This window comes from Conger conger, chromosome 1, assembly GCF_963514075.1.
Source record: "Conger conger chromosome 1, fConCon1.1, whole genome shotgun sequence".
NCBI classification, from domain to species: Eukaryota; Metazoa; Chordata; class Actinopteri; order Anguilliformes; family Congridae; genus Conger; species Conger conger.
In genome coordinates, this window is record NC_083760.1 from 81,905,872 (window position 1) to 81,928,212 (window position 22,341).

Sequence of the window (22,341 nt, forward strand, 5' to 3'; positions counted from 1 at the left end):
GTCTTCAGTGAATGTTCTTTCCTGTCTTCAGTGAATGTCACTGTTCTTTCCTGTCTTCAGTGAATGTCACTGTTCTTTCCTGTCTTCAGTAAATGTTTCTGCTCTTATATGTCTTCATTGAATGTTTCTGGTCTTATCTGTCTTCAGTGAATGTTTCTGCTCTTATCTGTCTTCAGTGAATGTTTCTGCTCTTATATGTCTTCAGTAAATGTTTCTGCTCTTATCTGTCTTCAGTGAATGTTTCTGCTCCTATCTGTCTTCAGTGAATGTTACAGTTCTTTCCTGTCTTCAGTGAATGTCACTGTTCTTTCCTGTCTTCAGTGAATGTCACTGTTCTTTCCTGTCTTCAGTAAATGTTTCTGCTCTTATCTGTCTTCAGTGAATGTTTCTGCTCTTATCTGTCTTCAGTGAATGTTTCTGCTCTTATTTGTCTTCAGTGAATGTTTCTGCTCTTATATGTCTTCAGTAAATGTTTCTGCTCTTATCTGTCTTCAGTGAATGTTTCAGCTTGCCAGCAGGCTGCCTCATCTTTTGGGATGCCTGGCAGCCACTCCTTGCAGCCTTGGCTCTTCTCATCCCCTGCCTGATTGAATGACATTCTCCAATAAAATGAGGGATATATAACAAAAGGGAATCTGCAGGGAACCTTCTGTGGTGGCAATTCTTTATTTGTCATTCACAAAAATACATGGTATATAGGTACAGTATATTAGTATACACAGTACATGGGTATGTTGGATGCACACATGCAATATCGTCACATGAAATATTGTGCTAAAATTACATAAATGTTCACTCTTGGAAGTTATTTACAGCCATGGAATGTGTTAAATGAGAGTAATATATGAACTGAAACGGTGCTACTTTTTCAATAGCTTTAAATTTGAACTAAACCCAGAAGGTTAGTGTTGTTTCTGGATCATATAATTATGCTCTGATCAGTTCAACAGAAGCTAAGATACCCATGTTTTTTCATACATATTGATGTACTGTACCTTTTGAGAAAGAATGATCCACAAATAAAATGACTGGAGAAAGACCAGAGAAAAATTGGTAAGGGAACAGCGATTGTCTGGTGACCTCTTCCATTGTATCTTGACCATATGTGCTGGCATCAGCTACACATTTCCATATATGCTGGCATCGGCGCAGTTATCATTCTGAAAATGTTTTCAAGGAAATATAAAATTAATATGCCAACCTCAAGCTCTGGGGTACTTGCTCCCAAGATATAGACTTGTCAACAGTAGTGTGAGCATTAGGAAATTGCACATTCCTGAAAGTGCTGAACTTCATGCTTCAGTTTTTAGTTGCTATATTTTGTAACAGTCCAGAGTATTATACCAGGAGGATGGTTCCTGAAGAAGTCCTTTGAATTGGGATCAATTTTATATTAAGTGATGTACTGTCACTAGAGTAGGCAATACCTTGCAACTACTGTGTACTTGCACAGTAATACCATCATTTGCAAATACAATATTCAGTGTTTAGGTGTTGAAGTATAGCTTTTACAATTGCAAAAATACATACCAGTATGCATGCATTATTTCCATTGAAATTAAATCTGTAATAAACATGTCCATTTTAGGAAATACCCACGTTTCATATTGATCCAATTCAAATAGATCATGACTATTTATATACCTCCAAGTAGTATTTTGTCCAAAAATGAAGAAGATGAAGAATGCATAGTGAAGAATGCATAATGATGAGAACAGACCATCACCCTATCTAGGCCCTTTACCATGCACAAACTATGGGGTCCTCTGAGAGTTTAAATATCTTAAGTCTTTCCATGTAAGTTGGTAATTTCATAAATAGTTACTGCATGCTGAAATGGAATTTGTATGCTATAATGGGAGTTAGATAAATCAGAAAAAAATTATAAGTTGTATTGAAGTAGTTGCAGTGAAAAGGTTTGAGAACCCCTTTGGTCCAGATCTCCACACCTGTCAGGACCCTCAGGTAACTGCTTCAGACCCAATTAGTCTACAACAGGTGAAAACCATGTATAACATACTTACACTATTGTTACTATAGTTGTTTCCAGAGTTGGCACCACATGAAGACCTTGGGTTACTGCATCAAAAGAAGAGCAAAACATGTTTCATCATGAGCGTCTGCCAAGTGCCAATAGTGTAATGTAATGTAAAAATGTTCTTGCACTGCCCATACATTGCTCCTTGCGCTGCCCATACATTTGTTGGATGCCCAACAACGCCTCAGATTTAATTGGATCTGCATTTCATAGCTAGCGAGTGACCCCCGCTGGTCGCTCAGGTTCCTGTGAACTGTGTGGAAAAGCTGCATATGAAAGGTCTTCCCCCGACTCTACTCTATACCAGCCTAGCTGTAGTCTGCAGTGTGAGAAGAAGCAGCTGGTGACAGTAGATGTCTACACTCTCCCAAATCGGCAGAGGGGTTTGCATGATGAATGCACCTGTGGTTGCAGATGTTTCGAATTGAAGATGCTCAACACCAAATTGGGTGCCAAATTTATTTTAAAAAAAAGTATATACACGTGAACTGAAACATCTTTCACTACTACAACAAAATAATTACCTTTTAGGAGATGGGCAGCGGGGTTTCGAGAAATGTGCGCCTCCAACCGATGTGACCTCATTATTAACCCTGTGTGGGTGCAGGATTTCTTTTTTCAGATCACAGTTTCTTAGCTGGTACTGAAAGTCATTATAGAAAACTATATAGCATAGAATCAACATCAAATATGTACCTGTAACCAACATCAGCATTGTTCCCATGTGGTCTCCTGTGAGCACAGACAATACATGTGTGTGTAAGGGCAGGACAAAATAAGACTATAACTACAATGTTAATGACATTCATTTTCATGAAAACTTACTCTGTAAACTGAGTTGTGATGTTAAAATAACTTGAAGAACAACTGAATGATGGCAGAAGGACTCTGGTAACTTACCGAGAAAATCTACTCCAAATAGATCGCCTTTTACAAAAAGAGGAACAGAAATATTTAGATGATGATTCTTGGGCCACTGTAAATTTCCCTTAATAATAATAAACATTTAAAAACTATGACTGACCTTTCAGGACGTGATGCTCCATCGTGATAATCACCAGGGTGTCTTCTGTGAGATTAAAACATTATATGAATATGACTACAATTTTAATTCATAAATACTTATTCACTCACTTATTCAGTGAGTGTGTATTAATTTTGATTCAATAATATTTACATTGCATTTAGAATTATGGCATACACTACAACTGAATTCTTGTATAACAAAAACTAAAAGTGAAATATCTCTTTAATTACTCCACTGGTTTAAAGACAAGATTTTTCTCCAAGGTTTAAGAAATCAACCCAGTGAAATATTTAAATAGAATATGTAATGGGAAAATGTATCCATTTGTTTACAGATCAATCAAGCTTATAATTTGAAAAAAGTATTTACTTTCACAGCCATAATTGCGCTGTAGCTGCAATGAGAGCACACTTGTTATTTTTGTATGTTGCATTTGCTATATTCAAGAAAATATTTTTACATTACATTAATGGCATTTGGCAAACACTCTTATCCAGAGCAACGTACAGTTTATTAGACTAAGCAGGAGACAATCCTCCCCTGGAGCAATGCAGGGTTAAGGGCCTTGCTCAAGGGCCCAACGGCTGTGCGGATTTTATTGTGACTATTGTGGGATTAGAACCACCGACCTTGGTGTCCCAGTCATTTACCTCAACCACTACGCTACAGGCCGCCCGTTATTTGTGTAACATGGAAAACAATTACCACAGCATACTGAGAGCAGAATGCTTTCTTACCGGCGTGTCAATCGTGAAAGTCTGTTCCACAGCCTGGTGACAAATGACAGATGATAGACAGAATTGTGACATGTATGTAATTGAATAACTGCAGTGGCTTCATCTTCATGTAAGCTTGTGGTGTTCCTTATTCTTTTGGCATTGAATGTGGTGACCCCAGACAACACCCTAATGGTGAAAAAATCGTATCTTGTCCACCCATGGTCTATGCTTCATTAGCCATTGGCCCGTATTAAATTTATATTTGTTATACTAACAAGAAAACAAAAGCATACTTGTGTTTATGAAGAAAAACTAATAATTTTAGCTTAGTCATAGCTTCGGACTGAATCCCAGGCATTGTGCTGTGCAGTACTTGCCCATGGTCACCACCTCTCTGAAGAGCCTCAATGCGATTCCTAGGGAAGAATAACAGCCGTGTGAATGAAGAAAATAATATTGTCCCTATGAACTTACGTAAATATTATTAGAGTTCATATGACACTGTTAGAATTTATTTAACAATTTATTAAGTTTTATTGTGTATCATTATCATGAAGTAATGTCATATGCAGTAGTAAAACTACAGGTTCCTGTATTGAGTGATCCTCAGTGTTCTGAGCTTCTGGTGTATTAGTGTACATACATGTAGTTCTATAAGTTTGTTTTAGTGAGGGGTGACAGAGAAATAAATAAAAAGCACAGCTTTTGCTACTACACAATCAATGTCTACAATGACATACAGTAGATCAAGTGTGAAGTTTGTAAATGCTTGAGATCAGGTAGACTGATCAGATAAAGATCAAATATAGAATATAGCTATTGTAAGTCAACCAGACATGCAAGAACACCCACACAAATTTCCATCTACAGTCTTGTTGAAAAAAAAATAGCAGTACAACATCAGTAACCACTGTTATTAGTAGTAGTGATATTTCTGCATGGCAAATTATTTACTTGTTGATGAAGTAGTGTAATATAAAAACAACAGACCCAACTGTCATGACATGCATGCTAACTCTGAGTAATTGACTCATTCATTGAAAGGGTTTTGTTCAAAATAATAGCAGTGTGGAGTTGAATTAGTCAATTAATTCATTCTGTGAAAAAGCAGGTGTCATTAATTGTCCTTTCTTAAGGAAGAAGGGAAGCAAATGTTTCACACATTGTTATAAAATATATTTCCTTCTGAATTGCTAAGTAAAATGGGCTGTTCCAAACATAGTTTGGAGGAACAACGTCATTTGATTAAAAAGTTGATTGGAGAGGGGAAGACGTATAAAGAAGTGCAGCAAATTATAGGATGCTCCGCTAAAATGATCTCAAATGCTTTAAAAAGGCAACAAAAACCTGAAACACATGGAAGAAAACGAGCAACTACTATTAAAATGGATCAAAGAATAGTCAGAATGGCAAAGATTCAGCCATTCATCAGCTCCAGAAAGATCAAAGATGATCTACAATTACCTGGAAGCGCTTTTACAGTCAGAAGACGTTAGATTGAAGCTAAGCTATCAGCAAGAAGCCCCTGTAAAGTAACATTGTTGAAAAAACGGCATGTCCAGAATCGATTAAAATTTGCCAAGGAACACATCGATTGGCCCAAAGAGAAATGGCGTAACATTCTGTGGACTGATGAGAGTAAAATTGTTCCTATGTCAGACGACCCTCGGGTACTGAATTCAAGCCACAGTACACTGTGAAGACAGTGAAGCATGGTGGCGCAAAAATCATGGTATGGGGATGTTTTTCATACTACGGTGTTGTGTTTGTATACCAGGGATCATGGATCAGTTTGAATACATCAAAATACTTGAAGAGATTATGTTATGCCGAATGCCATATGCCGAAGAGGAACTGTCTCAACAAGACAACGAACCAAAAACACAAGTAAGCGAGGAATATCTTGGTTCCAGACAAAAAGGATTGAGTTAATGGAGTGGCCAGCTCAATCCCTCGACCTCAACCCCATTGAAAACTTGTAGGGTGACATTAAAAATGCAGTTTCTGAAGCAAAACCCAAAAATTCACAGGAACTGTTCATTCATCTTGGGCTGGGATTTGTTCACTTGATGCAACACAGATGCACAGCAGTTATCAAAAACAATGTTTATGCAACTAAATATTAGTTCAGTAATTTAAAGTGAAGTTAAATCTTCAGTTGATACGGTAATGTTTGAGTTGGAAGAGAAAAATCCAACTCTTTTTGTTGAACAGATAAATATTCCTTTCCTTTGCTTCCTTTAAAAGAATAAAGTGGACTTGATAAAAATTGAATGTGTAATGTTTCTACTACAATTGAAATATGGAACTAAAAAATAGTTGCACTTCATTCACTTTTTTTAACGCACTGCTATTTATTTGAACACAACTGTAGCATATAAGCAATGCTCAAAGTGACTTACTTGTATTTCTTTCTCATCAAAATGCAAAGTGCCCCAAAGACTACTGCAGTCCCCACTGCAGCTGTTACAGGGATGATGATGTAGAGCATGCTGAATTTACCTGAAATATATTGCAATATATTTCTATAAATTGTTGTGAAATACATGACGTGACCCAAAAAGTCCTATAGCAAAACATTGCCACGGTGGATCAGTTTTATAATCGAGCCTTCTGCCTGGTACATTTTGGGATCAATTGCAGTGTGCAGCGTTTAGAGCTTGGCTTACGTTTCATATTGAGTTTGATGGCCTCCTTCATGGGGTCTCTTCCATAGTATGTCACTGTGCAGGACACTTCACCATGGTCGTCCTCCTGCGTTGGGATGAACGTGAGGATCGACTGGCTCTCCCACTGTCCGTGGCCCATGTCTTTGTGCTCGGTGATGATTTTGTCCTGGGTGCCGTGGCTCCAGGTGAGTGTGGGAAAGTGCGAGGGACAGGTGTGAATGACAGAGCAGGTAACCGTGAAGGGGCTCCCCTCGACAGGTTCTTGGTGGTGACTCAGTTTTGGTTTGCTCGCATCCTCTGAAAAACAGCAGCCAAAAGGTTCACTCCAACACTTGGATAGATACTGTAGCTACGATTTTGGACAATGCGATCAATTTGTAATGATGATACATTTTACATTGTGCTACACAAAGACAATGCACACTACAAGTACATAACGTGTTTGCTATAATATTGAGGGCAACAGCTGCACATACCAAATGTGGAAATTAGCACACAGCTTTGTTTGAAGGAGTATTGGTCGAAGTCAGGAATTTCAGTCCTGAAGCAAAACTCCTCGTTGTCGTAGCTCTTGATGTCGTCAATCTCCAAGGAACAGTTTAATTTTCCGAGTTTTCCCAATAGCTTTGTGCGACGTTTATATGCGTTGTCCACCTTTGACTGATCTTCATCATAGATTAATGCTTTTGTATCCTTTTTTTTGTACCATATAGCCCTCAGTTGGTCTTCAGACTTTTGTGTCCCAGGGTACTTAAAAACACATGGTATCACCACACAAGAATCAGTCATAGCTTTTAACTTGGGAACGATGTCAGCCTCCCACTCGTCAGAGATTCCTGGAGCACAGAGAGCTAAGGGAAGGGGTGGCAGTAGTATTATTAAAACAGGCAACATCCTGGATGTGTTGTTGCCTTTTTTCAGCTGGTGCAATAGTAAGGTTAATTAAACAGTGAAAAGACGGCGATGATGTTACTTATGCCATAGAAAGAAACTTACACCAGCTTAAAGACACAGTGCTGGCCTAACCCTCATATTTTTGGGTATGGGACAGAGTCACCCAAGTGACTGGTGATTATTGATGTCTTTTTGCTTCTCACGTCCACATACGTATGTTGGCATATGCACACACAGATACAGAGGACTAGGCTAGGCTCACCTCTACACTCAAAATCCTGCTACTGATGGGCTTAGTGCCTGGGTCATAATAGGTGTTAACAACAAATAGATAGTGATTGGCGGATACCTTTTGTCTTCCTGGCAATTTTGGAAGTACGGCTCAGAAGTATCCACCAAACACCATCAGCAGTGTTCCATGGGTTACTAGCAAGGTAGTTCATGATTGGTTGAGCCCCTATCTGTTTCTTCCTGCTAGGTGACATCAGGGCCAATTCTACCTCTATTATTAACCAGGTTGGGTGGCACAAACTGTTGGATAGTGGATGACAATTTGAGGTTTTGAAATCCTAAATACAATGAAGGTGGGAAAGGCACTGTAGGAGAGCTACCTTGCAGGTACAGGCAGAACACCCACAGTCTTGCTTGAGTATCCATGTTTCTGAGGTGGGTGAAGACACTACAAAAACATCACAAAGAAATATTAAAGTGACTGTAAAGTGGCTGGAAATATATCATAAATGACGGCCTCTGCACATCCAGATATCTATTCAAAGTAATGTAAGTAGCTATAATAACACACATTTGAAGTCAGACACAAAATCTGTATTGAAAACAAGGTTTATATGATCGTGGTCTGGATTGCCTCACCACTCCACCTCCCTTCTCAACTCCTCCCAAAATGTGCCCTCCACTAGTAAATTGCATTGGAGAAAGAGGGAGACTAGGAGAGGGATAAGGTTGGTAGAGGGAATAAGGGCTGAAAAAATATGAAAATACAAGCTCCACACAAAAAGGCCTGGGCCAAAATTTGAACCTCACACAAATGTACAGTCAATTTCAATAATCTACTGTGCTGTGCATTATGTCTGATATTGTAAGTGATTGTGCAATGATGTAAATCACGCAGCGTCTGCTTTATGGACATTGGGAACAGAATTGTTCTTATACAATTTTGTGATAAGGACTAGCCTTCGACCAGCGTTCTGTCTCGTTACGCAAACATAAAGGTAATACAACCTCTTCCTTCATTATCTTAACATAGTTCTTCATAGAAAAGCTTTACCGTAGCTACAGTCACATGATTGTTATCCATTTACTTCAGATAGAAAAAAAGCTAAAAGGTTCTGACAAAGGGTAACTAGTCAAAATGTTAATCTGAAAACATCTAGCTTTCAAGTGACATATTGGCATTAAAGAGGTGGAACAAGACTGTCTGAACCACTGTTTCCTTTATTTATGTATCCATCTATCCGTTATCTCACCTGCTCATTCCTCGTCAGGGTTGCGGGGGGTGCTGGAGAGGCAGGAACACACCCTGGACAGGTCACCAGTCCATCACAGGGTGCACACACACCATTCACTCACACAAGCATAATCGTGGCTAATTTACAGCCTTCAATTAGTCTAAGCTGCATAATCACTGTGGCGACCTTACTTTTACTGTATCTTTTTCTCATACTGTATATTTATTTAGTGAGTGCTGCTCCTTCTCCACTTCTTTAATTTTCCTTCTTTATTATCTGGCAAATACTGTAATAGTAAAAGTTTACTTGCATATATATATATTTTTAAAAGTAATCAGAACCCAAATTAGATAAATATATCAAGTCATGAAGATTGAATCAACTCACAAACAAGTGGCCATTTACACATTAATAATTGGTGATAATTTAATTTTAGGTATCAAAACTATTTAAAATGTATAATTATGATACCGCAAAACAAACTAATGAGTCAGTGAAAGGAAAAAACAGGTCAGAAACCGACAGAATTATGTAACACAACCAATTTCCTAACATGATTGGGTTGTCTGCCTTGTCAAAATATCACCAAACCTCAAACATATAAAAGTATATAAGGAAATATGTACTTGAGGAAAAATGAAATATTTTTAAGGAACTGAGAAAATGTACTGTATGTAAAAACATCACCACAATAAAGTGTGTTTAGATGCAGGAAACATCTGGTTTTGCCCCATGTTACTACACTGCATATATACTTATCTTTAAATAAATTGAGGTCCACTATTCATTATACATGTGATGCTAAACCAAGAGAAAAATCATACACTCCCCACAGTTCCATAATTTAGTAGTTAAGGAAAAATAGTGATTGAATCCAGGCCAGCAGCTTTGATCCCCACATGTGTTTGACTGTAACCGCACAAGCCGAGGGAATATTCTTACCTTCTTTTCAGATGCGTCCTATTTCACTGTGTATCATGAACAGACCTGGACAAGATATGTCTTCCAATAACAACGGAACTGGCTTTGGAACTGACTGCAATACACAATAGTCATAACCTGACTGTTTTTCTTATCCTTATTTGCATGAAGAAAACCCCACCCAGATATTTAGTCGGTTGTGAAAAAGCCTTTCCTTTCCACAAAACCAACAGATGCTGTATCTTTATCCCCTCTCGTGCAAACTCAACCTAAAACAAGCTGTGGTGCTGAGGACTTAAAACCAAGCTACATTATGAAAATGAAATCTACACAAATTGTTGCAGTATTTAATTTAAATAAAATATTATTATTTATTTTCTACCTGCAAGCTTTATTTTAAACCCAGGAATTTGTAATATACAAGTCATTTTTAATTCATGTAATCATCCATTCTGAGTATTAAAAAAGTTTTTCAATGACCATTGTTTTTTGGTTTGTTTTAATTAGTTCAGTTTTGAGGTTTTGTGGCACTTGTAGATCAATGAGGGAACTAATTCAATCAGTCAGGCCAGTAGCCCATTGAATACCATTCAAGGATATCCTCCATACTAATCATTACACATGAACAACATTTTACATGAATCCCATTGTGATCAATCTGAATGGACCCTAAAGGGCTATTCACACCTTTTCCTCTGAGCTCTGAATGGGTATAAAATGGTGGACTCGTCTGCAGTGAACCTAGATGAGCAGGAGGAACCTCACTGTACCTAGCACACACTCAGGTGAAACATCGCTCTGTTCTACAGAAGGAACCTCACTCAGGTAAGACATTGCTTGGTTTGTAGCTTCCTCTGTGTTCAACTAGTAGTAGAATGTGCATGGGACTGAAGAAAAGGCAAATGGAGTATATTTGAGTGTAGTACATTGTGCAGTTTGTGTTTTGGCAATAAGCATTTCTGCTCATGAAAAAAGGTTTAATTGTGTATTGTAAAAATGAATTTGACTCAAAAAAAGATGAAAAATACAGTTACTGCCAATTCTATTGAAATGAATAAAAAACAGTAAAAGGCTGGCCTTGATTCAGAAAAATTATAATAATAATGTTTTCTTTCCCCCATTTTCTCCCCAATTTGGAATTCCCAACCACACATTCTTGTTCATCTCCATGTCCAAGATTTCCCACAACCACTTGGTGCCACCTCAGCACTGAACAGGTTCAGCATGGGAAACGGCGGGTCCACTTCTCAATGGGTCTATTTCCAGTGCAAAGAAGACCGGATCAAGTTGAAAGACTCCCTGTCCAAGCCCACGGATGACAGAAAGATTGTGAGGTCCAGGAAGGTCTGCAGCAGAACCAAGGCGCTCCTGAGTCCAGTTGGCTACGTCCTTCAGCCTGCCACTGTGGCCGACAACAGAGGCTTTTGTAACCCCGTCTTTATTGAGGACACAAACTGAACTGCCTGAACCAAACTTGGTTTGAGGATCCACAGGTGTTGTTGTGAGAACTACTGTTGTGAGTTGTACTGTATGACAAAACAATGTTACATACATAGATAGAAAATGACAATAAACACAAATCTAAATATTCACAGCTATCACATTAAAAGTAGTGCACTTGAAAGAGCGTACAAGAACTTTCGACTCTCCATTTTAGGGTTGCAGGTACAACCCTGGCTGTACTTCTGATTTCATGGAATCTTTTTCACTGCCAAATGCTTCACTTGTATACAGTGACATTCAAAGGCCTGAAGCGTGAACACTGCTAGGATATTGAGGCATCTGGTCTGTATTTTTTAAATTCAAGCAATGCAACCTATAGTTTGATTACAGCTCTTGTGCTTTTTATTAGTGTAAATGCATATGCAAATAAATGCAAATCATTTGAATACTGTAATCATGCCATTGAGATCACTGATGTGAAATAAAGTGAAGGGATTTACTTTCTGTGTTGACTTACCATTTCAAATTTTTTCTAAAATGTATATTTTGGGTGGCACAGATGGTGCAGTGGGTAGCACTGTCGCCTCACAGCAAAGAGGTCCTGGGTTCGAATCCCTGTCGGCTGGGGCCTCTCTGTGCGGAGTTTGCATGTTCTCCCCGTGTCTGCGTGGGTTTCCTCCGGGTACTCCGTTTTCCTCCCACAGTCCAAAGACATGCAGGTTAGGCTGATTGGAGAGTCTAAATTGCCCGTAGGTGTGAGTGTGTGAGTGAATGGTGTGTGTGCCCTGCGATGGACTGGCGACCTGTCCAGGGTGTATTCCTGCCTTTGCCCAATTTATGCTGGGATAGGCTCCAGCCCCCCTGCGACCCTGTTCAGGATAAGCGGGTTAGGATAGTGAATGAATTAATGTATATTTTGCATTGACTACAACAATACATACAGCACTCTATCTGCCACTCTCCATTGAATTCATTCCATTTTCAGAATCGATAAGTATGCATTGAATCAATACGTTTGTTGAATCCAAATTTGAATGCTAATTTACTTTCTCTGATACTGTGTGATTTAAATTCGTCTGGGAACTTTAGAAATGAAAATGAACATATTGTATTATTCAGGACAAAGAGCAAACTGATTTGAAATAACTGGGAAGTAATCTAAGATATTTATATAAATACATCACATTGGAAATGAAACAGGAACTCAGAAGAAGAAATGATATTTCCTATTTATTTCGCTGAGAGAGAATAACAAGTAGAACAAATGAGAAACGCTCAGCAAGAATATCTGTAAGTATTTTGGGTAATTAAGCAACCATTTAAAATGAAAGGCCTTAGAAGCACGTTATAAATGTAAATGTCCTCTTTGGTTCTGAAAATTGTAATTGTAATTGTTAACAGAATTTGATTGGCTTCTTGTGATTTGATTGACTTTAGAACACAGCAGCACCCATTTCTGAAATCATTTGTCAGGATAATAAAGCTATTATTTGCTTTTGAATAACAATTATTATTGATTATTTTTTGGTTCACAAATAATCTGTGACCACTTTTGGTTAATGTGGTAGCTTTTAGCAGTTCTGTTCATGAAATATAGAGTTAGACAATGTTGTTCATTTGAGTGGGAAATATTTATATATTGTTTCATGAATGTTTTAAATACTTGAAGTATGTCAATAAAAAAAATTAGAAATGTTATGTAAAGGTTTGTAATAATTTGTATATTATTTGTGTACATTATATTTCCGAGTAAATTTAACTTCACTTACTCTGTAAACCTTAACATTCACAGAGTCAATAAGTAAAGTTTACACAATTATTGTCTGTTGACAATTCATATTTACTATGTTGTATAGAGCCAGCAATATTTAACTAAACAATATAAAACCTGCTTAATCTAATCATCTGTAAGTCGCTTTGGATAAAAGCATCATGCTCCTGATGAGTTGGTTGGTGCCTTTCATGGCAGCCAATCGCTGTTGGTGTGTGAGTGTGTGAATGAGAAGCATTTACCATTTAAATCACACTACTAACCTGAAAAACTATGCACTGTACATAAAGGCTGTAGCTAAACACAATAAACTACTGTAACACTTGGCCTGTTAGTAAGTCACATAGGCCTGATTCAACATTTATTTCATCATCTTCTTCCCACTCTCACTGTGCCATACAGTACTCTGGGAAAGTGGGTGGTGCTAACTCTTAACTCATAACAGAAAAATGTTGTAAATATTACTGGGTATAATGGACCAAATATACTTATTGATTTGAAGACAGATAACCTATGAAAAATAACAAATTAAATAAAGGGTGACACATTTATAAGTAAAAGCATGGAAATAGTATTTTCTTACATGAATATGGTGTTTGTTGGATTTACTGGCCCAAAGCATGTTTTTGTCAGTGCAAATAGCAGTAAAATAGCAGGCTGAATGGAGATTTTTAAATTATATTAGAAATGTTTTTTTTTACATTTTAGTGATTATCACTAATGTCAACTTATCCTAGCCTCATGGATCTTTGGACATGAATACATTTTAAAAATAAATAAATAGGTTTCATTGGTTCTATGCAGCAATGCTACTACTGTAAAAAATAAAATAAAATACTGGTCTTACAAAAAAGTGTTTTATGTGGCCTATAGGTTGCGTGGTCAGAAACAGATGGGACCCGAAGAACAGCTTGAATACCTGTTAATTCTCTTCCTGTGCTTAAAAGGTAAGAGAAACGGACTAAAATCCCTCACATTCTCTACATTAACAACAACAAATAACAAGCAAGACTTCTGAAGAATATTAGTCTTAAAGAAGACACACCATATTTCACCTGGGAGACAGAAACAATTTTATTGTATGGAGAGTGTTGAAGTCAACATTGAAGATGGAAAAGGTAGGGATTAATAAATCAGTGTGACATGCCCTGTGATTTTGAAGCCCAAACATACAATGTTCTGACATATATTTTGGGCAAACAAAGGACTACATGTTGCAAATGAAAGTGCCATTAAAGGTAAAGTAATTAACATGTTGATGTTCTTTGGAATTCTAGCATTGCAAAACACACCTAGGCATGCCTCAGTCAGTGCACATTCAGGATAGATCCAATATCAACATTTTCAGTGACGATGATGCTAAAAGATTGAAACATTTTGTTATGATGCCTTCATCAGTAAAATGGCATTGTGTACTGATGGTAGACTTATAGACCCAACTCTGATGATTCACTACAGTTGTGCAAAATTTGAATTCCATGATTCCACCAACAGTGTTGAATGTTTGTTCTTAAATTTCTCTTATGAGTGATTTAAGAGAACTTGGTGTACCAATTTTCTTGTATTCAGAATCTTTTTCTGATGTAGGAGAAAAATTTACTAGCGGTCCTGACCTGTCATACAAATCACGTAAACAACACATTCCATTCATTTTCTGCGAAGAGGCTTGCAGTGCATGTCACCGCAGTTAAACTGCCTCACAGAACCCGGATCAAACTTTTCAAACTAGGCATTGCAGACCAAATATGAATCAAGATTCAGTAACTGCATTGCATAATTCCCAGTTTAGAAAAAATTAGAGAAAGTTTATCAACGGTCCACCATATTGTTACAGTAATCCCATTGGCCATCTATCCATCTGAACCCACCTACAGTACCATATATACTGTTTTATAACGGACAACGTAATTTAGGGCAGTTTTCGGAAGTTCTGAAGAAATTTACAATAAGAATATGAAAAATTTTCCAGTGAGGCCCAATGTATTCCAATGTTCAGTTAAAAAAATAGAGACGCAGTCTCTAGCTGTTGAATAAGGTGCACTTTATTAAGCTTTGGGGATGGTAGATCTCCAGAAGCAGGGTTGGGAACTATTCATGCATAGGATCTTCAACCTTTCAACATGTCACATGATCGTTGTGTTTTCTTTTTAGTGCTAAATGTTCACACCACTTCATGGACTGCAGAAGTGCCACAAACAGTATCAGCACTGAATGGGTCTTGTGTTGTGATTCCCTGCAAGTTCAATTACCCAGACCCTGAAAGGAATCTTTCAGACCTGACAGGAATATGGCAAACATCAAATCAAGACCATCTCATTTACCACCCTGACCCCTCCAAAGTAATGGAGAAATTTAGGGGCCGGACAAACTTGGTTGGAGATCTTGCAAGAAAGAACTGCTCATTGAGAATTAATCACCTGGAAGAAAAGGACAATGGGCAGTTTATTTTTAGGATAGAGATTCATGACTTTGACAAGTACTCTTACAAAGATAATGTGGTCTCCATTGATGTCCAAAGTAAGTTCAAAGAAATGTTCTCTCAGTCAGTGGTTCCCAACCCGGGTCCTGGGGAACCACTTTTCGGAATTTCCAAAAAGTATTTTTTAAACTGATGAAAATGTTTTAAATTTGATCAGTTAAATAGGTTTCAGGCTTTCAACAAGATCGTACTATGCCAGAAATAGCTACATATGGCATGAAGATAAAATCCTATGTTCATATTGTACTTATTGTGCTTTATTGCAAACAATGACATAAAAACGGGAATAACATTTTTAAACTGATCAAATTAGGTGATTCAATAGGTTAATCAGGTTATTCAACACGTTTCAGTTCATGTTCACAGGGCAGATTTGGCTTATTATCATTACTTTGCCTTGATTTCTTCATTATCTACCTAATTGTTAGTGTTATTGGCCATGTGTCCACACTTAATAGGAGCCTATTGATTCACCTGTCTTTAATTTGATCAGTTAAATAATACCTCTTTTATGCAATTGAAAAAATTGCTAAATATCATAATAGGCACAACATGAACATCAGGCTGTTATTGGAATGCTTAGCTATTTCATACTTATTCTGGCCTAAGACGTCATCCTTCATTCCTTTAGACATGAAAAGCACCTAATTAAGAAAAAGCTTGTTAAAAGTCTGCCATTGGACCGAAAAGCTTCATGCACACAAGATGCCCAGGATCAAGGCTGGGAGGGATCAAGGTTGCTCTATGTGTGTTCTTTTTAACATCATTGTTATATACTGTGATTAGACCTGATATGATCCTGGCGGTTAAATTATTGTAAAGCTTCAACAGTTCTGTGTAGGTTTGTATAGTTTTGAAACCCTCAATGAATGTTTCAGACCAGCCATGGGCATTTATGGTTTTATTCTCTTGAGACGTGAAAGCTCAACTTGTTGATTACAATTATTCATAAGTAACTTGTGACCTACAGACGACCGTTGATCAGATACTTGTTTTCACTCGGCTGCAGACGCTCCAGCCACCCCCATGCTGAGTGTGAGCAGGGAGGTGAAAGCAGGTGAAGCTGTGACTGCCACCTGCACTGCGTCTCACTCCTGCCCCACTGACCTTCCTCACCTCGTCTGGAGCCACACCGGAACACCCATCGTCCAATCAGAGGCGCTGCCCAATGGCCAATGGAGAGTGACCTCAAACCTAACCTTCACTGCCACACCCTCTGACCACGGCAGGCATCTGGTCTGCACAGCACAGTATCAACATGTTACATCTTTTCAGCAGTCTGACATTTTTCATGTGAAATGTGAGTTTTTTTTTTTCCCAACACAGTATTATAGGAAATCAAAACTGTGTGAAAGGAATTCCTCTTTTCTTGAAACTGTTCCCTTTTCAACAATTTCAAACTGACTGCTACTGTATATGCTTGTTACTTTTTATCTGAGAATAGATTTAGATCAGGCATTGCAAAACTGAAATCTAGGGCCCTGAAGAAGGAGGCACAAGGGGATCCCCTGTTAAATATTTTCTTCTGATTCTTCCAGATCCCCCAGAAATCAGGGAGGGGTCGGCCTGTATTGCAAAGACCACGGGGGTGGCCTGCTTGTGCACCGTGGCCTCAGAACCAGCCTCTGAGATCGCATGGCTGATTCCAAGGGGGACCAATGCTAGCAGCAGGACTGAGAGACACGGCTCCATCACACTGGGCATGTTGCTGAGCACCCAGAGGCTCACAGAGGTCACCTGCCAAGCCAGCAACTCACAGGGAAGCTCCAGCGCGACCTTCTTTCCACCCCAGAGTGGTAGGCCACCATCCTCTGTCCCTTTAGTTTCACAATTTTAGAATCGGGACCCAACTCCTAGCAAGGGCTGAACAGAGCTGATGATATGCATACACCCGGCAGACTGCACGCTCAGCCCACGCTGTGCCCAGCCCACGGTCGGCCTGGTGAATTCCCTACTTTAAACTAAGTGGTAGATAGTGAAGAATTCAATGAAGTAGCAAATGATAATGAGCCAAACCCTCATCGTGTTAATACATTTTTAAAAATATGAATGAACTGAACAGGTGTTGGACAACCGATTTAGGAGCCCATTGATTCACCTTTTTATAACTTTTTTTAATGTAATTGTTTGCAATATAGCACAATGTGAACATATGATCTGTGTTCTTAATGCCATGCATAGCATTTCTGACATAACATGGCTTAAGAGGGTAAATAATCCCTCCAAACATGAGTCATTTAAAAAAAATGACTGGGGTTGCAACTCTGGTTGGAACAAAAACCAGCATTCACAGGACATCCCCAGAACCAAGGCTGGGAACCACTGCTCTGTCATGGTAATGTCATTGCACTGTAAGGAAAACAGAAAATCTGTTTTTATATGTCTCTGTTTGCAGATAAATTCCAGTACACTTCAATCACTGTGGTTTCTGTGCTGCTGGTAGCAGCCCTGGTTATTTTGGTGCGCTTAGTGAGAAGAGAAAGGTAAAGTGTATGCTTCCTTTGCTGTTCTTTGTAACTTGTAATCAAAATTTAACATTAAAATTTTTATATAATGTTGTCTGTCAGGAACAGTCATGACCTACCTGTAACTGGAAAGGATGAAGCAGACACAACTATAGAAGAGCCTTCCTACAACATGACTGCAAGGTATTCTTTCCACATCAGATAACTTTTTTCCACATCTGAAGTTATTTCTTATTTTTATGAATGATTTCCGGTCAAATGACATGCCATGCTGAGCCTTATATGGCATTTTTAGGGTATCAGTTATGCTAATTCACAATTTTCATGAAGGCGTGTTTATTCCCAAACCGGCGGGGTTCATCATATTTCTGTGGTCATTTAGGAGTTTTCTGACGAGCGTTTGTTCACTCATACGAGCCTGTCATATGAAAAAAATAAAATTAAAGAGAGTGTTAACATGAAAATGTTTTTCCACTAGGCCCAAAATGTTTTACCCTGTGATACAACTGATTATATCATATGAGCCCAATGCACAGTCCTATCAGTCAAGCAGAATGCTTTATTTAGTCATGCATGCATGCATGAAATGACCCAGAGGAAGGGAGAGGTTTTCCTCCCTCTGGTGCTTCTGTTCGCTAAATATAAACCAGGCAGAAATATGGCTGACATCTGTATGTATGTATATCTTTTTGCTTGGTGGTTCACTGCAGCTGAACTGAGCAGTGGCCGTATAGGAAGACTGCACTCCTCATGAAACTGGCACAGCCGGGTTGCAGGAGTTGCTTGTTGCCCAGTGATGTGAAGAATCTTTGTGTTTTTACCAAGCACCTACCCTAAATGCGTTGGATGTGCGCTTACCTCTATCATAATAGCTGATGTGGCTGATTGTGTGCCTGGGCACAGCCCCTAACTACTGCTCTTTACATGTTTATAAATAATCACTGATTTTACTACAAAAAAAAATCTGGCTTAAGGCATCAGCTAGGGACGGGGATGTGAATGCAGTGGTTCCCTCTCCTCGGGGACCCAGAGCTTGATTTGTGGTATCAGGTGAGCTTGATGTGGAATACTTCCATATCTGGATGTGGCTGAGGGTGCCCCAGGATAGGTCTGGAAAGTGCTGGCATATACTACATCTTATCTGTATCATAGAACTTGAGCGTCACAATGATTTTTAAACTCATGGTCCCCTTTAAATGTAAAAGGAAATTGAATTGAATAGGAACTAAATATTCTTTTTTTCTTCTTAGAAAGGAGGAAAAAAGCATCGATAGTGGATTTTATGTTAACAATGAACAGATATACAGTAACATTGAGGTATGTATAAATGGTGCGCTGACTCAGGTCCCATTACATTATGCATTACTGACACTCTGTAGCACACTGGCGGAAGGGCAGTGTCGGCCTAAAACAGTGAAAGAGCAAACTTGGGGCCAGTTTCACAGACACAGATTAAGCTTAGTCCTGGACCAAGTTGAGTTTTGCTTGGAGAATCTTAATTCAAGATTTAATTTAGTCTAGGACTACGCTTTATCAGGGCCTACAAACCTGGCTGTTGGAGCTGCCATCTTGTCAGAGTAGTTGACATGCTGCCAGCTGAGTCTAGCACTTAGAAGTACAGCAGGCACGACAAACAACTATTGTCATGTCTAGGAAACAAAAGAATTCTAAGTCCAATCTCTAATTTGTAGCAAAGCAACCTCACAAGGGAAAAGACACCACGGCAGCAAGCTCTTCAGAAAAATCAGACTTTATTAGCACAAGTGCACAAAGCCGGACCAGTTCTGCAGAAGTGGACCTCGATTGTTGGTTTCACACACATTTTATACACTTCTTTCAACATAACTCATCCTCAGAAATACCAGCTGTTCTTTGTCCTGCCCCAATGATTCATCATTGTGGCAATCGCCCAAATGATAATTTCGCTTCGTATGCCTATTTTCGAAAAATAACTGTTTTCTTTAAACATGGCGTTTGTTTTGTCAGCTTGATCTTAAGAAAGCAATTGCTCTTATCTCATCGTACAGGCATACCAACTGCCCTCCACAAATGTGTTCTCATCAAAAATAAATGACATTTTGCATCAATTTGCATATATTTAAAAATAAATGTTCTTATCGCATTGTACAGGCATACAGCAGTTCTGCAAACTGTCTTTGCCAAAGTTAGCCCACCCCCACCACAGAAGACTCCCCTTCCTGCACGGCTCATACGTGAACTGTCCTTGACATTGATAGCCCACCCTCAGCAAGCAGTTTTCTAACAAAGAGGAATCATAAAAAGGGAATCATGCAAAACATGGTGTTATTCGGTACTTTCCAACTTTTCTTAAGCATACACATTATTTTATTCAATTCAGGTTACACATGGGTCACTATACTTCTAGCACAAATTAGCAGTTAATCAGTTTGAAAATATATAGGCATACTTAATCGTACTTTAACATTTGATTAATGGTGGTTTCTTGTGTTTCCATAAGCTCATCTGTAATGAATGATATAGGTTCATTGGATTATATATTGATTATATGAGTAAATAGGCAGCATACATGTGATACATTGATTATAGAATTATGATTGATTGTCTTAATATGGGGCCAGAACATCTTGTTCTGTGAATTTTTCCTACACTATTAGAAAAACTATTAGATTCTATTATGCAGTAAATTATCTCGACTTTAGCTTAATTTGTTTGGTTGCTGCAGTTCAAAATGTTTAAAGTCTTGAAGTCTTGGATTCTTTTCTACAACGCATATATTTAGTCACAATTTTTAGGATTGGTCCATCATATGTAAGCCCTTCATAGGCAGCACAAGTGTCACACATAAGCACTATATAGCTATTCATAAATGCACATGTCAAATAAACACATTTCGTATCTTTTCGTATGTCATGGCAATGCCAGTTGCTGCATCTCCGCTGACATAACACACCATATGCCTAGTTCATTATGCGTAATGCAAATCTTAAGAAGGACCATTCAAAGAGAATGGTACGTTTTATTCTACAAAATGCTGTTAACCTGATACCATACCAGTAAAAGATTCCTAAAATGCCTAAAATATAACTAAGTTCACTCATTTCAATTTTGTAAATATGTGGAATCTAATTTTTGTTCTCTGTCCAGGAGATTGGAGAGGACAATGATGTATATTCATGTGTCGAAGATGCCAGCAATTAGATTGAAACAGCTACTCAAGAGGACGTTCCCCTAAAAATGGCTAGTCAATTTCCAACAGATACCATTCATCCTTACAGTTCAGGCTGTTTATTGGAAGCACAGAATATTTTTTCTAATGCAGAACAGTGTTATATGTAATTCCAATGTGAATGTTGATCACAAAATGAGCAAAACAAAAATGCCATCCAAAATACACTCACTGGGCACTTTATTAAGAACACTATACAAATACAGTTTGCAGAACTGCCACTCACTGGATGTTTTTTGTTTTTTGATACCATTCTGATTAAACTCTAAAGACTGTTGTGCCTGAAAATCCCAGGAGATCAGCAGATACAGAAAACCTCAAACCAGCCTGTCTGGCACCAAAAGTCATGCCATGGACAAAATCACTGAGATCACATTTTTTTCCCCCAACCTGTAATTGCATGATTTTACGCATTGCACTGCTGCCACACGATCGGCTGACTAGATATTCGCATGAATAAGTAGGTGTACAGGTGTTCCTAATAAAGTGCTCAGTTATATTGGTGCAGATGATTCTGCTTTTTCCTATAATTTTCAAATGTATGCCAATATGCCTTTACTCATAATAAAAAATAATAAATGCATGGTGCTGTATTTCCACTTAATCCTGTGACTTCACTGAAACAAACATTTAAATATTTTGCTTTATTTATAAAATCCTGACACAATTATCACACTCTCTTACATTTTTTGTAGGACATACATATGATAGGCACATCATACAAGTGCCAAATATTTATCACAAAAACACACTCAATCCCTTTTACAAATTAGGTTATTCACTGACTGACATTAGCTCAGGAGGTGGTTGACTGGCAGCTGGAAGGTTGGTGGAATGACCCCACGGTGGTGGAATGATCTTCCTGTGGAGGTCAGAGCAGCAGAGTCTTTGACCACTTTCAAGCGCAGACTGAAGACTCATCTCTTCAGGCTGCACCTTTCCCTGCCTACCTCACTGTAATAATTAGCCATGTATGCTATGTGTATAAGTATTAATTGCACTTGTGTTTCATTATTTTAGTATTCTGGGTGTTCAAGCTGCCAACCTTGGTTTTGGTACTTGGACAGTTATCGGATTATTCTACAAGGGTTCAAGTTTTTATCTATGTGATCACTCTAGGACTTGGAATCATACTTCCCTCCAGGGTTTTCACTTTACTGATTTGCACTTTACTGTACGTCATTCTTGATAAGAGCATTTGCTAAATGACTATAATGTAATGTAATGGTTTGATCCCCTGC

The 22,341-nt window shown here is 38.3% G+C and overlaps 2 protein-coding genes across 6 annotated transcripts; one reads left to right on the forward strand and one right to left on the reverse strand.

The window, feature by feature from the left end:
* Positions 1–647: 647 nt before the first annotated feature.
* Positions 648–9,867, reverse strand: LOC133126493 (myeloid cell surface antigen CD33-like). 3 transcript variants are annotated; one of them, XM_061238791.1, is made up of 15 exons: positions 9,756–9,856; positions 8,832–8,884; positions 7,959–8,026; positions 6,930–7,304; positions 6,454–6,750; positions 6,187–6,286; positions 4,162–4,200; positions 3,803–3,835; positions 3,063–3,107; positions 2,939–2,965; positions 2,735–2,770; positions 2,563–2,631; positions 2,025–2,079; positions 1,531–1,564; positions 648–1,160 (listed from the first exon to the last, which is right to left on the reverse strand). In XM_061238791.1, exons 2-14 carry the CDS (start codon positions 8,837–8,839, stop codon positions 1,559–1,561), a joined length of 1,158 nt encoding a protein of 385 aa, XP_061094775.1. In that variant the 5' UTR covers positions 8,840–8,884; positions 9,756–9,856; the 3' UTR covers positions 648–1,160; positions 1,531–1,558. The 3 variants fall into 3 exon arrangements, with proteins under 3 accessions (XP_061094775.1, XP_061094759.1, XP_061094767.1); XM_061238775.1 differs by lacking the exon at positions 1,531–1,564 and having other exon boundaries at positions 9,756–9,849; XM_061238783.1 differs by lacking the exons at positions 1,531–1,564; positions 8,832–8,884 and having other exon boundaries at positions 9,756–9,867.
* Positions 9,868–12,395: 2,528 nt separating this feature from the next.
* LOC133126443 (myelin-associated glycoprotein-like) lies at positions 12,396–21,681 on the forward strand. Of its 3 annotated transcripts, none has more exons than XM_061238697.1 (9): positions 12,396–12,467; positions 13,822–13,895; positions 15,100–15,465; positions 16,437–16,727; positions 16,966–17,223; positions 17,823–17,910; positions 17,995–18,075; positions 19,143–19,209; positions 21,019–21,681. In XM_061238697.1, exons 1-9 carry the CDS (start codon positions 12,442–12,444, stop codon positions 21,070–21,072), a joined length of 1,305 nt encoding a protein of 434 aa, XP_061094681.1. In that variant the 5' UTR covers positions 12,396–12,441; the 3' UTR covers positions 21,073–21,681. The 3 variants fall into 3 exon arrangements, with proteins under 3 accessions (XP_061094681.1, XP_061094689.1, XP_061094697.1); XM_061238705.1 differs by having other exon boundaries at positions 21,022–21,681; XM_061238713.1 differs by having other exon boundaries at positions 18,001–18,075.
* The last annotated feature ends 660 nt before the right edge of the window (positions 21,682–22,341 follow it).

What these genes read in the sequence shown, in the direction of transcription:
- LOC133126493 (XM_061238775.1), bottom strand. An exon ending in GTTCTGCCTGTACCTGCAAG is followed by an intron (nt 7,305 to 7,958) that starts GTAGCTCTCCTA and finishes CCCTTCCCTTAG; the next exon opens with CTCTCTGTGCTCCAGGAATC. An exon ending in ATTTGGAGTAGATTTTCTCG is followed by an intron (nt 2,771 to 2,938) that starts GTAAGTTACCAG and finishes CTGTGCTCACAG; the next exon opens with GAGACCACATGGGAACAATG.
- LOC133126443 (XM_061238697.1), top strand. Translation starts at nt 12,442, where the DNA reads ATGAGAAACGCTCAGCAAGAATATCT. An exon ending in CTTCTTTCCACCCCAGAGTG is followed by an intron (nt 17,224 to 17,822) that starts GTAGGCCACCAT and finishes CTCTGTTTGCAG; the next exon opens with ATAAATTCCAGTACACTTCA. An exon ending in AGATATACAGTAACATTGAG is followed by an intron (nt 19,210 to 21,018) that starts GTATGTATAAAT and finishes TTCTCTGTCCAG; the next exon opens with GAGATTGGAGAGGACAATGA.